The 17,461-nt window shown below is 36.2% G+C and overlaps 1 protein-coding gene across 4 annotated transcripts in view; it reads left to right on the top strand.

The window, feature by feature from the left end:
• MTHFD2L (methylenetetrahydrofolate dehydrogenase (NADP+ dependent) 2 like) overlaps positions 1-15,796 on the top strand; it is a 147,050-nt gene extending 131,254 nt beyond the window's left edge. For 2 of the 4 annotated variants that reach the window (XM_055297342.2, XM_055297340.2), the window contains one exon: positions 11,757-13,122. In XM_055297342.2, coding sequence (XP_055153317.2) covers positions 11,757-11,869 — 113 coding nt within the window. In that variant the 3' untranslated portion in view covers positions 11,870-13,122. Of the gene's footprint in view, positions 1-11,756; positions 13,123-15,746 lie in introns of those variants that run through there. The other 2 variants (XM_063611181.1, XM_063611182.1) reach the window with 2 other exon arrangements.
• The last annotated feature ends 1,665 nt before the right edge of the window (positions 15,797-17,461 follow it).

Here is a 17,461-nt window from a genome sequence, read left to right as displayed (position 1 = left end):
AAGCACTCATGCTTATTCCCATCTTATCCAGACTCTCCTTACAGGTTTCATTTGCCTTACTCATTTTGTTCTTTTATTTTTTATTTTTTTTTATTATACTTTAGGTTTTAGGGTACATGTGCACAATGTGCAGGTTTGTTACATATGTATCCATGTGCCATGTTGATTTCCTGCACCCATTAACTCGTCATTTAGCATTAGGTATATCTCCTAATGCTCTCCCTCCCCCCTCCCCCAACCCCACAACAGTCCCTGGAGTGTGATGTTCCCCTTCCTGTGTCCATGAGTTCTCATTGTTCAATTCCCACCTATGAGTGAGAACATGCAGTGTTTGGTTTTTTGTCCTTGCGATAGTTTACTGAGAATGATGTTTTCCAGTTTCATCCATGTCCCTACAAAGGACATAAACTCATCATTTTTTATGGCTGCATAGTATTCCATGGTGTATATGTGCCACATTTTCTTAATCCAGTCTATCGTTGTTGGACATTTGGGTTGGTTCCAACTCTTTGCTATTGTGAATAGTGCCGCAATAAACATACGTGTGCATGTGTCTTTATAGCAGCATGATTTATAGTCCTTTGGGTATATACCCAGTAATGGGATGGCTGGGTCAAATGGTATTTCTAGTTCTAGATCCCTGAGGAATCGCCACACTGACTTCCACAATGGTTGAACTAGTTTACGGTCCCACCAGCAGTGTAAAAGTGTTCCTATTTCTCCACATCCTCTCCAGCACCTGTTGTTTCCTGATTTTTTAATGATGGCCATTCTAACTGGTGTGAGATGGTATCTCACTGTGGTTTTGATTTGCATTTCTCTGATGGCCAGTGATGATGAGCATTTCTTCATGTGTTTTTTGGCTGCATAAATGTCTTCTTTTGAGAAGTGTCTGTTCATGTCCTTTGCCCACTTTTTGATGGGGTTGTTTGTTTTTTTCTTGTAAATTTGTTTGAGTTCATTGTAGATTCTGGATCTTAATCCTATACTGCCTTGCACTTTTACTTAGTTGTTCCTAACTAGATTGGATGCCTCTGTAAGGTTAGCTTCCTATCTTACATTTATTTTTTCTTTTCTTTTCTTTTTTTTTTTTTTGAGGGAGTCTCACTCTGTCACCCAGGCTGGAGTGCAGTGGTGCGATCTCAGCTCACTGCAGCCTCCACTTCCCAGGTTCAGGCAATTCTCCTGCCTCAGCCTCCTGAGTAGCTGGGACTACAGACGCACATGCCACACCCAGCTAATTTTTGCATTTTTAGTAGAGACAGGGTTTCACCATGTTGACCAGGATGGTCTTGATCTCCTGACCTCATGATCTGCCCACCTCTGCCTCCCAAAGTGCTGGGATTACAGGCATGAGCCTTCGTGCCTGGCCCATTTCTTTTATATCTCTGGCTCACACCAGATTTCAGCCTTCTTATTCAGACCACTGGTTATTTGTATGAACATTCTCTGTATTTAAAAACCTGTAGTGTCATTCTTACATTACAGAAATACTCCCCTCAAGTTAACTTACTGGGAACAAAAGCTTTCATGCAGAGTAATAGCAACTATGTCATTAATTCAACGACACATATTCATTAATGATACATCCATTGATTCTTCATTTATTTACTCAGAACATATTTTGTGAGTGCTGCTTCATACTAGGCACTATTTGAGGTCCTGGGTATGTCTGTGCACACAATAAATAAAGTACCTGGAATTTATGTTTTCCAGATTATGCAAAGTAAGCTTATTTGGAAAGTAGTTTGGCACTGCTTACTCCCAAGTGTGTGTTCTACAACATGGGAAAGTGTATATAATCAGTTTCTAAGTAAACAGGGATGGTTTTTAACTGTATCATTTTTACAAAACTATTAATCTGTGATTACAAAGAACCAAATTAAAGTGACTCCCAACCACTTCAGTTTTCAGTGTCAATCATTTAATTTGATGATATGGCTAATCAGTCTGACTCAAAACATCTACATTTTGCAGTAGATAATTATAAAGCAGTTCAAAGCTCCAGCTTTTACTATAAGAGAAGATCTTATACTTTAACTCAGTGGTAACTTGTTCCAATCCTTTAGAAAAGTTGATGAACATTGTAAAAGCCCCTCTGGAAGACTGTTATTAACACTGTGATCATAGAACCCACACTGATCATTTCACAAAACAGGTAGAACCACTGATGGTCACTGTGAGATTCCTATCATCAGTAAGCCAACTGCCTCCATTGTGGCTTACAACATGGACAGAATGGTTACTGTGAAGTCTAGGTCTTTGAAATCAAATCAACTTCCAGAGACTTCTATTTAGTAGAATGTCTTTGACATTGGATCATCTACCTTTATAGAGAAGAGTTAAAGTTGAGACACAAAAAATATATTCACAGGAGCAAGAGAAGTGACCATTGCCTCTGCAAGTTTTTCTTCTTTGCTTGAACTGGATGAGTTTTTTTATATAGTTATTTCTCAGTGTTCCATGTTAAAACACAAATACCTATGGAAGGGAGATTTTATCTGCTCCTATCTCAGACTACAGAGATTAAGGCCCTGCCAAGAGATTTGGAGGATACTCCAGAAAGCTTTATCTAGTTTACAGATTTGCCACTCTGATACAAATGTTCAGTGGCTTGAGGCAAAAGGGATTGGGGGGAGGGGAAAGGATTGGAGAGGATGACAAGAGTGTATGATGATCTTGTATTTTTAAAGACATCATGAAAGGGAGATATTTTTAGTAATTTTCCCAGCTCTCAATAGAACTACCAGAAATATCATAGCAGTATTGTTACTCCTGCCTACTAAAATGGAATCTGGCAATGACAGCTGACAGCATCCATGGTCAGAAAGAAGGTTTCACTGATAGGTCATAGCTAGAGTTCACAGAAAGCAATTCAAACTTTCTCCAGGTGACTGACATGCTATTTGGTTCCACTAATTGTCTTCTAAGTGGTATGAGTGGTATTTTTTTCTAAGTGGTATGAGTGGTATTTATTTTATTTTTTATGGTTTTTTGAATAGGTTTTTAAATTATTATACTTTAAGCTCTGGGGTACATGTGCAGAACGTCCAGGTTTGTTACATAGGTATACACGTGCCATGGTGGTTGGCTGCACCCATCAACCCTTTGTCTACATTAAATATTTCTCCTAATGCTATTCCTCCCCTTACCCCCCAGCCTCTGACAGGCCCCAGTGTGTGATGTTCCCCTCCCTGTGTCCATGTGTTCTCATTGTTCAACTCCCACTTATGAGTGAGAACAAGCGGTGTTTGGTTTTCTGTTCTTGTGTTAGTTTGCTGAGAATGATGGTTTACATCTATAATACAGGTGACCAGATATATACAGATTTAATTTAATATAAAGGAAAATAAAACTTAGCCACCCTACAAATACAAATTGCAAAGTAAACAGTTGAGAGAAGTCCTTGTAGGTACAGCTCACCAAGGTAATGAAGTCAACACAATTTGCATAGAAATATAAATCAGTCTCATACATTTCTAGCACATTAGGGCAATAATCCTCTCTATTTCATTACTGACCACAGGATGCCACAATAATGAACATCTCAATATATTTAGAAAACTTGTGGAAACCTCAAGATTCTGCAACCAGATGAATGTAAGAAGAAATATAGTAAATTCCCTCTGTAGCACTTGATTCCTGGTTGCCTTCCAAGTTCAATGGCAAGCTACTGACTTGTTAAGGAGCCCTTTGCTCTCTGGTTCACCATGCTCTTAAGTGTCATTTTTCTATCAACCATATGAGAAAGTGGAGTGTTTTCTGTATTATCTCCTGAGTCATACTATTTCTCCAGTCCCATGTCATTCAGGTTTTTCTGGTTGTTATTCCTGTACTTCATTTTCCTGAAGCTTGTCTCCCCTTCATTGGAGTGGATGTTTGAGAGGCCACGCTTAAGTGGCTTGCATTTAGAAGCATGGGAAAATTCGTCAAGCATTTAATTTAGACAATTACATATGTATACCAGGAAGATTAAATTCACATGAGAGAAGCAAGAAATTTTTGTTCTGCTGCCTTGCCACAGATAAGGAATCATGCTTCTTTTTGGGGGGAGGGAGTTGATTTTAAAAAGTAATTGTAGCATTGTGGAGAAATGACATGGGCCATAGAGTACTTCTAAAAGAGACAGTGAATCAGACAAAATAGAAAGACAAATAAAACAATACTATAGGAACACGAGACATCAGTTCTTCTTTCTCCACTCCAAAAATAAATTTATAGAGCACAAATATATTCTTTAACTTTGCCAGAATATACAATTTCTAAAATATACTAGCAAAATTAATTCTGCTTAGATACATCTGGAAATGTCATTATTTGGGACCTTTGGAGTATATATAGTGTACTGAAGTAGAAATTTATTATTTGCCAAGGAATTAGAGAGTATTCAAACAAAGTGTCTTAAATAAGAATCTGAATTGTTCTATTCTTGGCCCTGGGAACCTGGGAACATAAAGTTTCCAAATGAAGCAATGACAGAACACACCAGCTGGAGACACCCTATCATGAAGGATGGATTGATGGTGCCAAAAGATTCATGACCACGTACTTTCTATTTTATTCTTACTTAAGTTTTTAAAGGACATTTTAGTGTCCTTTATGTTGCTATTAGTATCCTTCATGAGTACATTTTATGCACCCTGTCATCTATGCCACCCTTGGATTTTTTTTGGAGGCGTCCATATAAACTGGATGATTAGTTTTTTCCGTCATCTCTATCATCACCTCAAATTTTAAATATGAAAGAACCTCTGCTCTGTACCTATTGTTCTTATACTGACATTGAAAAATGGTTGTCTTCGAGTAAGAATCATGTAAATGATAGCAAGCCAAATTTTAGTTCTGCCTTTTAGAAATCTGAAGCCAATAACATAAGGGGGAAAGTCATCAGCCACATAGGGGAGAAGAGAGAACACAGAAGATTAGATATGCATGCCAGGCTGAAAAAGAATTTCTTTAGTAATGATTTACTGGCATGCAATAGCCTGAAACTTTATGAAAATGCAAGATGAATTTCCCCTTCACTACTTTCTTCTAAAATTATTTAGTAATATACATTTTTCTCACAAGTTTTTCACATTACAAAAATGATCACTCCTAAATATGTAAATAGCCAAGTTTATTCATGAAAGACTCTTTTAAAAGCTTATTCACCCTGAACACAGTAACTACAGCTACCATCACCCAGCCTAAGTTTCTTGACCCCATGTAGCCCATGATCACCTCCCCAGCCTCCTCTCTTTCTTCTTGCTGTTTTCCTCATGTGCTTTGGTCATAATGAACTCATTTCGCCTCCTCCATTATATTAGATTTATTGTCAGATCCAACCCACCTTTGCTTTTACTCTTCCCTGTGTCTGCATTGCTTTCTCTCTCCCTTTCTTCCCTGCTCAGGTGTCCCATCAATCGTGCAGCTTTTCTGCAACTTTACAAATCTTTCTCTGATCCCCATATCTGATTTATGTTTCCTCCTTGAGGTACTCTTCTATAAGAGCCTGAATTTATTCCCACCTTAGTGAATCTCAATTTATTTTTTAATTTTTGTTTATCTCCTTTCCTTTCACCCAAGATATTAAACTCACTTCATTAGAGAAATGTGCAAACACAGAACAGTTTCTTCATTTGATTTTATGCTGCCTCAAATGTTTTTCCAAATGTTAAAAATACTTTAATCACTGCTCTTAAATTAATATACAAAATGCTTGATATTTTCTAAGAATCTCTACATAACCAGACACTGCCTACCTCTTCCATGTCATCTCCTGCAACTCTGTCTTTACTCCTACATCTCAGCCATACTGGCCTTCTTACAGTGTTTCCAAGAGTTCAGGCTGCCTTCTACCTGAGGGAAGCTTCTTGCCACCTTTATCACATTGTCTCCCCTACACAGAACACTGTCTGTTCTACACCTCTCTATTCTACATGGAAAAACTCGGCATGGATATGCCACATTAATACACAGTGCTGTTCAGACCCAGATCCTCGTGACACCTTCACAATGCAGCACACATTTCATGTGTAGCACATATCACTGCCATAGGTCAATTATTATTTAGGCAATTGCCTTTTTAATGTCCATCTTCCCAACTAGACTAAAAGCTCCACGAGGCAGTAACTGTGTCTGTCTTGCTCAAGGAATAATTGTTATGAATCTATTGGTCCAGTTTATGGCATGTGTGGGAACAGTGACTAATTGAATATAGGGCTAGAGCATGATGCAAAATAAAGATGTTGGGCCAGAAGATAAAAGACCTTGATTGCCATAACAAAGAATTTATATTTTATCCTAGAGATAGTGAATATCCATCAAATGTTCATAAGCTGAGATAATAAAATCTGTGTTTTAAAGAATAACTCTGGCAGCAAATTATATGGCTGACATGGTGGACTGGGAGCCAAGAGGCTACTATAGTAGATTATAAAAAATGGCCACACATTTATTTTGTTCCCATGTGTACATCCCCTTTGCAGGGTGACTTGGACACTCTTCTTACTCCAAGTCTTTGAATTTCAACTTGATCTTGTGCCTTGCTTTGGTCAGTGGCACATTAGCAACTCTTATGTAAGCAGAAGTGTGAAAACTATTTGCACATTGGGGTTTGCCTGGTACTTGCCTGGGAACCTGAGGCCATCATGGAAAGTAGCCATACTACAGCAGTGAATTCCAACCAGATTTTAAATTTTATCCATCCCGTTTATATGTATAACATTCCTTTCCCACCATTAGAAATATCTCTCACTTCAAACATTACTTCTCAGTGGTGCATACTGACAATATGCAATATTGGGATAGGAGGAGGCATATGCAGTGTGACTTAATCTCACAAGAGATTCCAATATGCTCTATGAATGCAAATTAAAAATCACTCTACTAAGTCTCACTGATAAATGAATGAACAGTTAACTTAGCCTGGGGAGTTAACAGGCTCCACAAAGAAAGTGACATTTATGCTGCACCTGAGAAAGAAGAATAAATATTCATCAGCTGGGGAAGTGAGAGAAGGGCATGTTAGACAAAGAGAATAGTATGTACAAAGGCAAATCTTACATCCAAAATGACTGATTTTAAATCTCTTTTATTTCTATACAACTGAACACACACCCTAACATTTTTAATCATGCTGACAAAGCTATAGCACTTTCAAGGAAATCTATGGAATTACTTTGCAGAGTCTGAAGTTTGCAGAGGTCATCCAAATAAATTATTATGATAATTATTAACTTTCCTCAAAACATTCTTATTTTCAGGAACTTACTTTAAACATTTCCATGTCATTTTCATCTAAGTCTCATTCTCCAGAGCAAGTTTAATGCAGACAATAGGATTTGGTGATTGTTTATTTGTCTCAATTGTCAAAGAGTTTCAGTAGGTCTAAAATCATGTTGATTTTGTGAAATTGAATCTAACCCTGGTTTTGTCATATGTCTTCATTAATCTCATATGAAAGGGCTGATATCAATCAAGATCTTGTACCTGATTCCCATATATACCGAACTTCTGGTATTCCCTTAAACAGACACACATACGCCCTCACACCTACACCCACAGTAAATTAAGTCGCTGAAGGAAATTACTGTCCTATAATGCTTCCGTATTTCTCTTTAATGGAGCATATAAACACCTTTTCCCTACACATAATAGGATTAATTTTTAAAAGCATCATCTTCAACCAAGTGCAAACCTTTGTCTGCCCTCAGGGAAAGACTAGCCAATGAGGGGTTATTCTGGTGATGTAATGCTTGTTACCTAGCTCTCTTTCAGACATGATTGGGGAAGATGCTTTTCAGAGCATCAAACATGAATGGAATTTAACTCTTTCTCACATGACTAATTTTAGCACATAAGCCACCTGCAGTATTTCATAAATGTGTTGCTTAGGATCGCCCTGAAATAGTTATGCAAAATCATTAGAGTAGAGAATTTTTGTTAAGCATTGACATCTGTATCCACTGGCACTTGCCAATAACTCCCCACCTTTCTTGAGAGATCACTTACTTCTGTATCCTGATCCTTACGTAAATAGACAAGGAATATATTAACACTAGCCAGCAGCAGATAAGCTTATTATTTCTTTCTCAGACACAGATACTCATGAAAATCAAATCAAAAGGAATAGAAACCTAATATGTGTTTTCTAAAGTCAAATTAATCACTCTGTCTCTCATGACCATGTACAGAGTTTATCTTCATATCCATATACTTTATTTCAAAAACAAAAAAGATTTAAGCAAGTATTTTAATAACCAGGTGTGTTTACAATGATATTATAATCTTCTGCCTCATGAATAATTTTCAGGTCTCTATTGATGCTACTAAATGTTTATTAATGTTCAGAGAAGCCCCAGCCCAGATCAGGTGAAGACCTATTACCCTTACATAGTCTAATTCTATGAAAACTGATAGGCAGGACAGGGTGAATATGTGTTGGTTTCCACCAGCGAAGTATGCAAAAATGCAGACACTGAGCTGAAAAACTTCAGGTGTATATTATTTCATGTAGTATCTCATTCCCATTCCCTCCTCCTCTACCCAAACCTCACTTTTTGAGCAAAAGAATACAATAGTAAGCATGTTGTCTGAAAAATATAATTTGGAAGAGGAAGATAATGATACCTGAGCAGACCAGTGCTTTATCTGATCTGACACCAGGAATAAAGCGACTCAGACTGCTAAGCCAGCTGTGTAATTTGAAGTGTAATATGTAGTTCAGAGATGATGAGCTATAAGAACACATAGTCAAAATGTTGGAAAATTAATATATTAGAAGCTTTTCCTCTTCATTTCTTTTTTCCAGAATGTCCTGCTAATACTTTGAGAAAAACTGAGTTAATTTTTGGCACTTGAGCCATTCTTTGGACTTTTCTACTTGTTCAGGTCATGATAATACGGTTGCATTGGAATGGGGTTAAATTACGGAATTATAGAGTATTTCAAACCTGGCTGTGAATAATGTCTCTACCATATAGGAGAGTGATAAGTCACTGTAACTTCACTGAGCCACAGTTTCCTCATCTATTAAAATGAAATAATTAAATATTAATTATTAAAACAATATATATAATTCTTGGCAAGTAATTAATAAGTACTCAATTGATAGTAGCTATGGTTTTTACTATTTTTTCATAGACAAATAATATCAAAGCCGCTTTACCTTTCAAAGTGAGAAACCAAACTATATAAAAATAATTTTATACCCTCAATAGGTTTTCTGATATAACAAGTTGTATACCACTTTTAAATTTTGGAATAAATCATTTTGTTTTCCATTGAAGATTCAATTTGCACTTGATTTTTACTTTCCCATTTTATTTAGCAGAATTTTATTTTTATATATTAATATTTCAAAGTTAGTGCTTTACAAATATATGACTTTATGTTCTATTAGTATAAATGGTAGTAGTGTAAATAGTAGTAGTACTGTAAGTAGTAGTAGTAGTAGCAGCAGCAGCAGCAGCAGCAGCAGTAGCAGTAGCAGTAGCAATAGCATAAATGTTTCTTCTAAAGACCTGCCAAGTTTTAAAGGCATTGCTTCTCCAGTGCTTGAGACAAGGTCCTGGGAGGCATTTCTCAGGCCATTAAGTCAGCTTATTGAAAAGTGGAAAATGCAGTTTATCACCCTAAAGCAAAATGAGTAGCTCGAGTTTTTCAGTAAATTAGCTTAAACTAAATTGATATTGTTTACATCCAGTGAAAAGCACTGACACATGTCTGCAAATTGATTTTAGATTTTAAGTAATGGCAATTTAAGTTCACTTTCTCAAAATCTGCTGAGTGCCTAACCTGTGTATGGAGACATTCTAAGATTAAAAACAACCACCACAATGACTTGGCTTCTGCCTTCTAGATGCTGGTGTCTAGTTAAGGGAACAGACAGTGCACAGTGTCTTAAGTTCCATAATGGAGGTGGGTATAAAATTATTGGAAATATAGATGGTGGGACTTTCAATTCAACACTGGAGGAATGAGTTTTTCAGGAAAATTATAGACAGGTGACATTTCATTGGCTTTCAAGAAATAATGAGTTTCTTGTTTGAATTACATGGAATAATGATCCAGGTAGAAGGAACAGTTAGAGCAAAGGAAGAAAGGACTAAACAATCATAGCTGTTTATTGAATGGCTATTGACCCATTCTAATGTTTCTATAGAATAGAATGCACTAGATGAAAATGTGGCAATGGAAATGTTGTGCTTTATGTATAGGGAAGCTATTTGGAAAACTGAAATATTACCTTCCAAATCACAGTATTCTTATATTTTCTTTATAGCATTCCATCAGAAAATTCATAACACATGTTAACTATATATATAGTGATGTATTTAAGCTTACTAGATCTTTCTTCAAGTAAAACAATATTATTCCTTTGCTTTTCCTCTGATTTAAAAAATTATTCCAATGTACTATTCACTTCAAATAAAGTAAAGGTAAATTCCACAAATCATCTTTCAAAAGGGCGACATAAATTGTGAAAAAATAATACTAAAGATATAGACAACATCTGTTGATTTTGATTCATGCAGAAGCCTATATGAGCTAATTGTAAAAGGCAATACATCTAAATAGCATGTGGTTAATAATGTCAGATTATGCATTAAAGAAATACTGTGTATGCTAACTTTTTACTAAAAGTTATTTGGAAAAACTTCATTGCTCTTATTCACACAGTAAACCACCATACCATCAAGTAAATGAATGCAGTAAGTCATTCACCTTTCATACTGTGGGTGTGAAAACATTCTTAAATAAAACTTGCTGAAAGTTATCTGCCATTTTCTTTAAGTATACAGATTCTCCATGACTTATGATGGGGTTACATCCCAGTAATCCTAAGTTGAAAATATCATTAGGTCAGAAATGCATTTAATATACCAAACATCATACCTTAGTCTAGGCTACCATAAACATGCTCAGAACTCTTACATTAGCCTATATTTGGACAAATAATCTCATAATGCAGTACATTGTAGAGTATTGGTTGATCATGGTTGTTCACCTATGTGATCTCATGGCTGACTGGGAGCTTTGGCTTATTACCACTACTCAGCATCTTGAGAAGTATCGTATCACATATCACTAGCTGGGAGAAAGGTCAAAATTCAAAATTTGAAGTATAGTTCCCACTGAATCTGTATGGCTTTTGCACAGTTGAAAAATCAAAAAATTATAAGTGAAACCATTGCAAGCTGGGGACCATCTGTATTCACTGAATAAGTTTCCATACCTCTGAACAGGACTATGTATGTGTTCATAATTCAAGTATATTTAGTGATACTTATTAGACTTGAATTGAAATGTATTATCCACACATACATTGTGATATTGTTATAATAACAGGAATAATTCTATTTAATAAATGGTATGTGCTCAACTTTCTATATTCTATGTCCCTATGTCCCTTTTGTGACCAGTATCATGTATTTTAGAATTAGTTAACTAGAATTACAGGTAACTGGGTCAATCATGGGTTTCATTATGTAAAACAAACTGAGCTGCATGGAGCTTGAACCTACAGTGTTGGTCCATTGTGGTCTTTCTGTCCACCTTAGATATCATCCACAGAAGTATTCGTCTAAGTGAGTGTGAGCATGTGTGTGTGTGTGTGTGTGTGTGTGTATGTCTGTTTATTACAGCCTATTGATTCTAGAAATGATTTGTATATATTATGAAGAATCACTATATTCAGCATGTTTAAAAATATTAAAATCTCAGATAATTTTAAAATAAAGAATATCCTGTTTGTTTTTTTTCCTCATCAGCTGTTAAAAAGAAAGCTGGCTTTATCACTCCAGTTCCAGGAGGTGTGGGACCCATGACAGTGGCAATGCTTCTGAAGAACACCCTTCTGGCAGCTAAAAAAATCATTTACTAGATCACATGAAAGGATAAAGCAAACTGAAGTCATGCTCTTTGTTTATTTGACAAAGGATAAAACCTTTATATTTTACTACAAAGCTATTTATTTCTACATGGTATTTATTTTTTCGTGGGTGAAATCATTGTGAATCAAATGATTCACATAATTTTATGCATTTCCTGCTAATTTATTTTGAGTTTTAAGAAAACAACCAAAACAATTCCAGTGAAAATTTTAGTAACAGTTGTTTATTTTGAGGGTATTTGTTCATAACATTAAAACAATAAAGGGCTTATAATAAATAAATATATTTTTGACACAATTAAATATTACATATAGTATGTTTACAACAAATATCCTGTCAGCCAAATGGGTACCCATATAAAATGTAATTTAGGTTTTGCTATTTGCATGCTCACATTTTTAATATATTTTATGATCTATGTCATATGCTAAGAAAGAGCTTGCTTACCACAAGAAAAATAGAATATTGAAAATAAAATCTTGATCTCAACTATCCCCCAAATGCATCCTGTAAGTCCATCCTAATGAGAAATGATGTTCTATTTAAGGAAAGGAAAATATTCCGGGAAGGCAAAAAATGCCATGCTATTTGGAAGTGTAACGATTTTATCACATTGTGAATGACTACTAAGAGTAATGATTATATCACATTGTGAATGACTACTTGCCACAGTAAAAATACATGAAAAAATGTATTAGGTTTAAATGTCTTTTCTTTCTTCTAAAAAGTAGTTGGATAGTACCTTCACTGGGCAAAAATCAAAAAATAAGTAAACAGAAAAAACTAAAGTTGTATTTTCCCACAAATATAGTATGAATGAGGTCATACTAAAGAACAGCAACTTTGTTTGTTCACAAATTCAGAAATCTAATAGGAAAACATGATACTTTCAATGTGCCAAAACTAAACCTTAGTATACAACTAAAAATCTCCTGCCTTCTTGCCTACCTGTCTTCCCTCTTCTGTTACAGGATTTGTTCCTCAAAGTAGATGCAACATTTCTAACACAATTTAAATTAGGAAATATATATGAATGTCATTGAAGTCTATTTTGAAACTGCTAAAGCTGTGTAATTGATACTGTGTTTTCATGCCCAAACCCCAGTATGTTTATGTACCAATAATGACTCTTACCCAGTGCATGTCTTTATCAGTGTGTACTTGTGACCATTTGTATGAAAATAGACTAGATGTTTATAATTAATACCATTGCAACTGTATAATAAAAACAATTTGAAGAAAAGCTGTATTCTTTTTTTCTTTAGATATAAATTTCTTACCCATTTCCTTACTACATCCTGGAGAAATGTACAAGTTTCTAAAATGTGAAAGAAAAGGTTATATAGCATATTTCATAGTCAATTCAGATCAATTGTTGTCTGATAACCCTGACAGAAGTTTAAATTTAAAGCTTCCAAGCAAACATTCAGAAAGGGCCTCTTTAATTTTTAAGGGTTCCTAACTCCCAAAACAAATAAAGTGACTAAAATACATGTATGTGGAAAATGTGAAGACTGTAATTCTGAGCTCTACCTCAACAGAGGTGCAGGAAGGGTTCCTTTGGAATAACATTCAGAATTTAGACTTCCCATAAACTAATTAAAACGCTGTAGAAGAAAAATTACTCTGACACTTGTTTAAAACAGTCAAAAAGATGTTAAGACTGTTGCAGTGGATGAAGGAGATTGAACTAACTCTGAATACAACACAGACAGCTAGGGATTTATAGCCAATGAGCAGAGCTAGGGGGTTGGTGGATGGAAAATTACTAAGAGGAACTTTAGATACACAGGGTAGGGGGATTCTCGCTAAAATGGCTTGTCAGGATGCTTGATAACATCAGGCCAAAGACTTAGATATCAAGGGAAGAGGATTAGAAACTAGATAAAATAGCAAGGGTGAGGGACTCTCCGTAAACTGACTTAACAAGATTCTTTGCTAAAACTGGGTTCTATGGGTCTAGATCAAGACCTGATCAGGGAGAGAGCTCAGAGGAGCCTGACTAAAGTTCGGTGAAAGAGTCAACATATTACAGAGGTAAAGTCAATTTATTGGGACCATAACTTTACAAGTATTTGAAGTCCTTAAAAGATAGACATGTTGGCCTTGTGGAGGAGCACAGAGATGGTTTTCTTCTCCTACCGTATCTGTATCTGTAAAGTATCTGTAAAGAGCGCCCTAAAGAACATAATAAAGTTACAGAAATGATTATGAGCTTAGCATATATGTATGAAAGCAAGAGTTGCGATTAGACAAAAATGAAAGGTTTGTTTTGGAAAGTGGTACAGCTGGATACGTATGCAAAAATAAACTAGAGGAGTGGATAAATCAGAATTTGGCAGTATTTAGCAAGTTACAACAATTGTAGTTAGAGGTCAGAAGATGTTATCATTGACTAACATGAGGAAATTGTAAAAGGGAGCTGACTTTGGAGTAGAGATAATATGTTCAGTTTAAAATATGTTAAGTTTGAGGTGATGACATAATACATAGATAAGAATTCTGAAGTAATATCAGTCTAGGAAGAGGATAAGAATTCATAGTTAGTGATAAGAATTTAGGACTTGTCAGCATATACTGACACACCAAATTCCTGGCCTTGGTAACCATTATACACACTCTGTGTCTTTCACTTGTTCATTAGTAACAACTATCCTTAACTGAGCACCTGGCATGTGTTAAATACTTTCCTCTTTTGTTCTTTTCTTTTTTTTTTTTTTTTTTTTTTTTTTTTTTTTTTTTTTTGAGACAGGGTCTCATTCTGTTTCCCAAGCTGGAGTACAGTAGTGTGATCACTGCTCACTGCAGCCTCTACCTCCGAGGCTCAAGCAATCCTCCCACCTCAGCCTCTGGAGTAGCTGGGACCACAGGCACGTGCCACCATGCCCAGCTAAGTTTGTAATTTTTTGTAGAGAAAGGTCTCGCTATATTGCCTAAACTGGTCTCAAATTCCTGGAATCAAGCGATTCTTCTGACTTGGCCTCCCAAAGTGCCTTTTTTTTTTTTTTTGTCTTTGCTCATTATTGACAATCTTCACTTGATAGATGAGAAAATTATTGACCCTCCCGGTTATTAAAAAGCCTCAGCCAAGGCCAAATAGATAGAGAAGGTGGAATATGAATTCACAACAAAGTCTGTTGGGATGATGTGAGTCAGGAGCCACTCCTTTTACTACTCAACTCTGCCTTCCCTCGGATCCTACTCACCCCCAAGTCCTTTCTCTTATTACTAGGTGTCTAAATCCTACTTGTTATTTAAGATTCACTTCAAATGAAACTTGTCCATGAAAAATGTCAGCCCTTAGCTCTCAGAGCCGTTTATGCACACATTCATGGCAGTTGTCACTCCCTACCCAGTACTGCAGTTATGTATGTACTTTGCCTAGAACCCTTTAGTTCCTTGAAGTCAGAATCCATGCATGATTTGTCTATTTGTCTTACAAATATCATCTCACCCAGCCTAGTGACATGGATATAGTAGTCATTCAATATTTTATGAGTGAATGCAACTGAATCCGTGAAAGTGACAGAATAAACTTAGAGAGAGAATCAATGAACTGATCACCATTCTCTGCCAATGACCAGCAATAAATTTTGGTTAAGTTAGTGAAATAGCGAGGAAAAAAAGATAGAAAGGGGAGAGAAGAATAAACTTTTAGAGATTCTCTCTTCTAGCATAAACTTCTAGAAGAAGAGAGATAAGTAAATTAAAAAGACTGGAAACATGGCATGAGAGAAAAGTAATAGTGGAGCTCTTAGCCTCTCATTTCCTTCACCTTTCTCACCCTAACCTGCTTTAATGCATATTAAGAATGAATAAAGATATCAGAAAAACCACCTTACAGTATCCATCTCCCCCATTCTTTAGGATTTGGAGAAAGGACTTTTGGGTGAGAGGATTGAAGATGTGAAGGGAGTGGACTTTCCTGTAAAGATTGTAAGTGGGAGCCATGAGTAAGGGCCCCAGAGGAAAGGCAACATACTTGATGACTTAACGTTACTTTCTGGTACACACCGTAAGCTAAAGCAGAAGATGGGTTTCTAGATTAAGTGGCCCAATTTACCAGAGAGGCTCAGTTCCATCTTTCAGCACAGATGTGGGTGAAAATCACAGTTAATTACATATTTAGTTTTTTCTCTAATAAAAGTAATTTATTTAAAGCTTGATTTTAGGAGATAATTTAGGGAATTCTTTTGAGATCAGTACAACAATTCCTACAAGAGAACACAGCTAGGGAAATGGAAACCACATATGATTTAGAATCTGAAAATATAGAATTGAAGTCCTTTTTTTTGTTTGTTTTGTTTTGTTTCGTTTGTTTGAGAAAGGGTCTGTAGCCCAGGCTGGGGTGCAATGGTGTAATCATGGCTCATTGCAGCCTTGATCTCCCGGGCTCAAGTGATCCTCCTACCTCTGCCTCTCAAGTAACTCAGACTATCATGCCCAGCTAATTTATTTTTTGTAGAATCGGGGTCTTGCTCTGTTGCCCAGGCTGGTCTCGAACTCCTGGGCTCAAGCAATCCTCCTCCCTCAGCCTCTGAAAGTGCTGAGATTACAGGTATGAGCCACTGCACCTGGCCAGGATTGAAGTCCTGACTCTAGGCATGTCCTTTGGCAAGTCACTTAATTCTTTCGAGCCTCAATTTGTCATTTGTCACATGAGAATAGAAATAATGCCTGTAATTTATTTCCTTATTCTCTGAAGACAGATTCATTGAGTATTTACTAGATGTTAGGTACTGGATTTGTTTGGGCCAGGGTTACTGAAGAAAGAATTGAGATGTGTGGGGAAACCTGTAAAGTGCAAAGTACTGCACTAGCTACAGTTAAGAATTTTTACAAAGATAATCTTTGTACTTTGATGTCTCAGTCTTAGAAATAAAGTATTTAATCCCAGCACTTTGGGAGGCCAAGGTGGGCAGATCATGAGGTCAGGAGATTGAGACCATCCTGGCTAACACAGTGAAACCCCATCTCTACTAAAAATACAAAAAATTAGCAGGGCATGGTGGCGGGCACCTGTAGTCCCAGCTACTCGGGAGGCTGAGGCAGGAGAATGGTGTGAACTCGGGAGGCGGAGCTTGCAGTGAGCTGAGATGGCGCCACTGCACTCCAGCCTGAGTGACAGAGCGAGACAACGTCTTAAAAAAAAGGAAAGAAAGTATTTAATATAAGTCCTAACATCTCCCTCCAGAAACTACAAAAAGAATTGTGGTTTATTTAATCTTTTGTAAATGATTTCTTCTTAAATTCTCAGCAATGGTGCAAAGAAGAATGTTCAATTTATAGTTCAAATGTTATTTACCTGGGAAATATATTATGCAGAAATTGACTTAGTAATCAACAGTTTTTAAAAAACCTACAGAAGTAGAAATGCAAAATGTAGACACATTTAAAGTGAGCCAAGTACTATTATATTATTTTAACTTTAAAATGATGACTCCTGTGATAAGTGATTGCCCAAGTTATAATGAGTTCAACAAGCTTGTTCTTGTGTGATTTCTAACACCACATTTATATTCAAATAGTGAAAGGGCTCCTTTCTGGTAAATCTAATTTGCTGAGTGGACATGATGCAAAAG

The sequence above is a fragment of the Symphalangus syndactylus genome, chromosome 10 (genome assembly GCF_028878055.3).
Source record: "Symphalangus syndactylus isolate Jambi chromosome 10, NHGRI_mSymSyn1-v2.1_pri, whole genome shotgun sequence".
Classification (NCBI taxonomy): domain Eukaryota; kingdom Metazoa; phylum Chordata; class Mammalia; order Primates; family Hylobatidae; genus Symphalangus; species Symphalangus syndactylus.
Note: the sequence above shows the minus strand (reverse complement) of the source record. Positions and strands in the feature narration are given on the sequence as shown.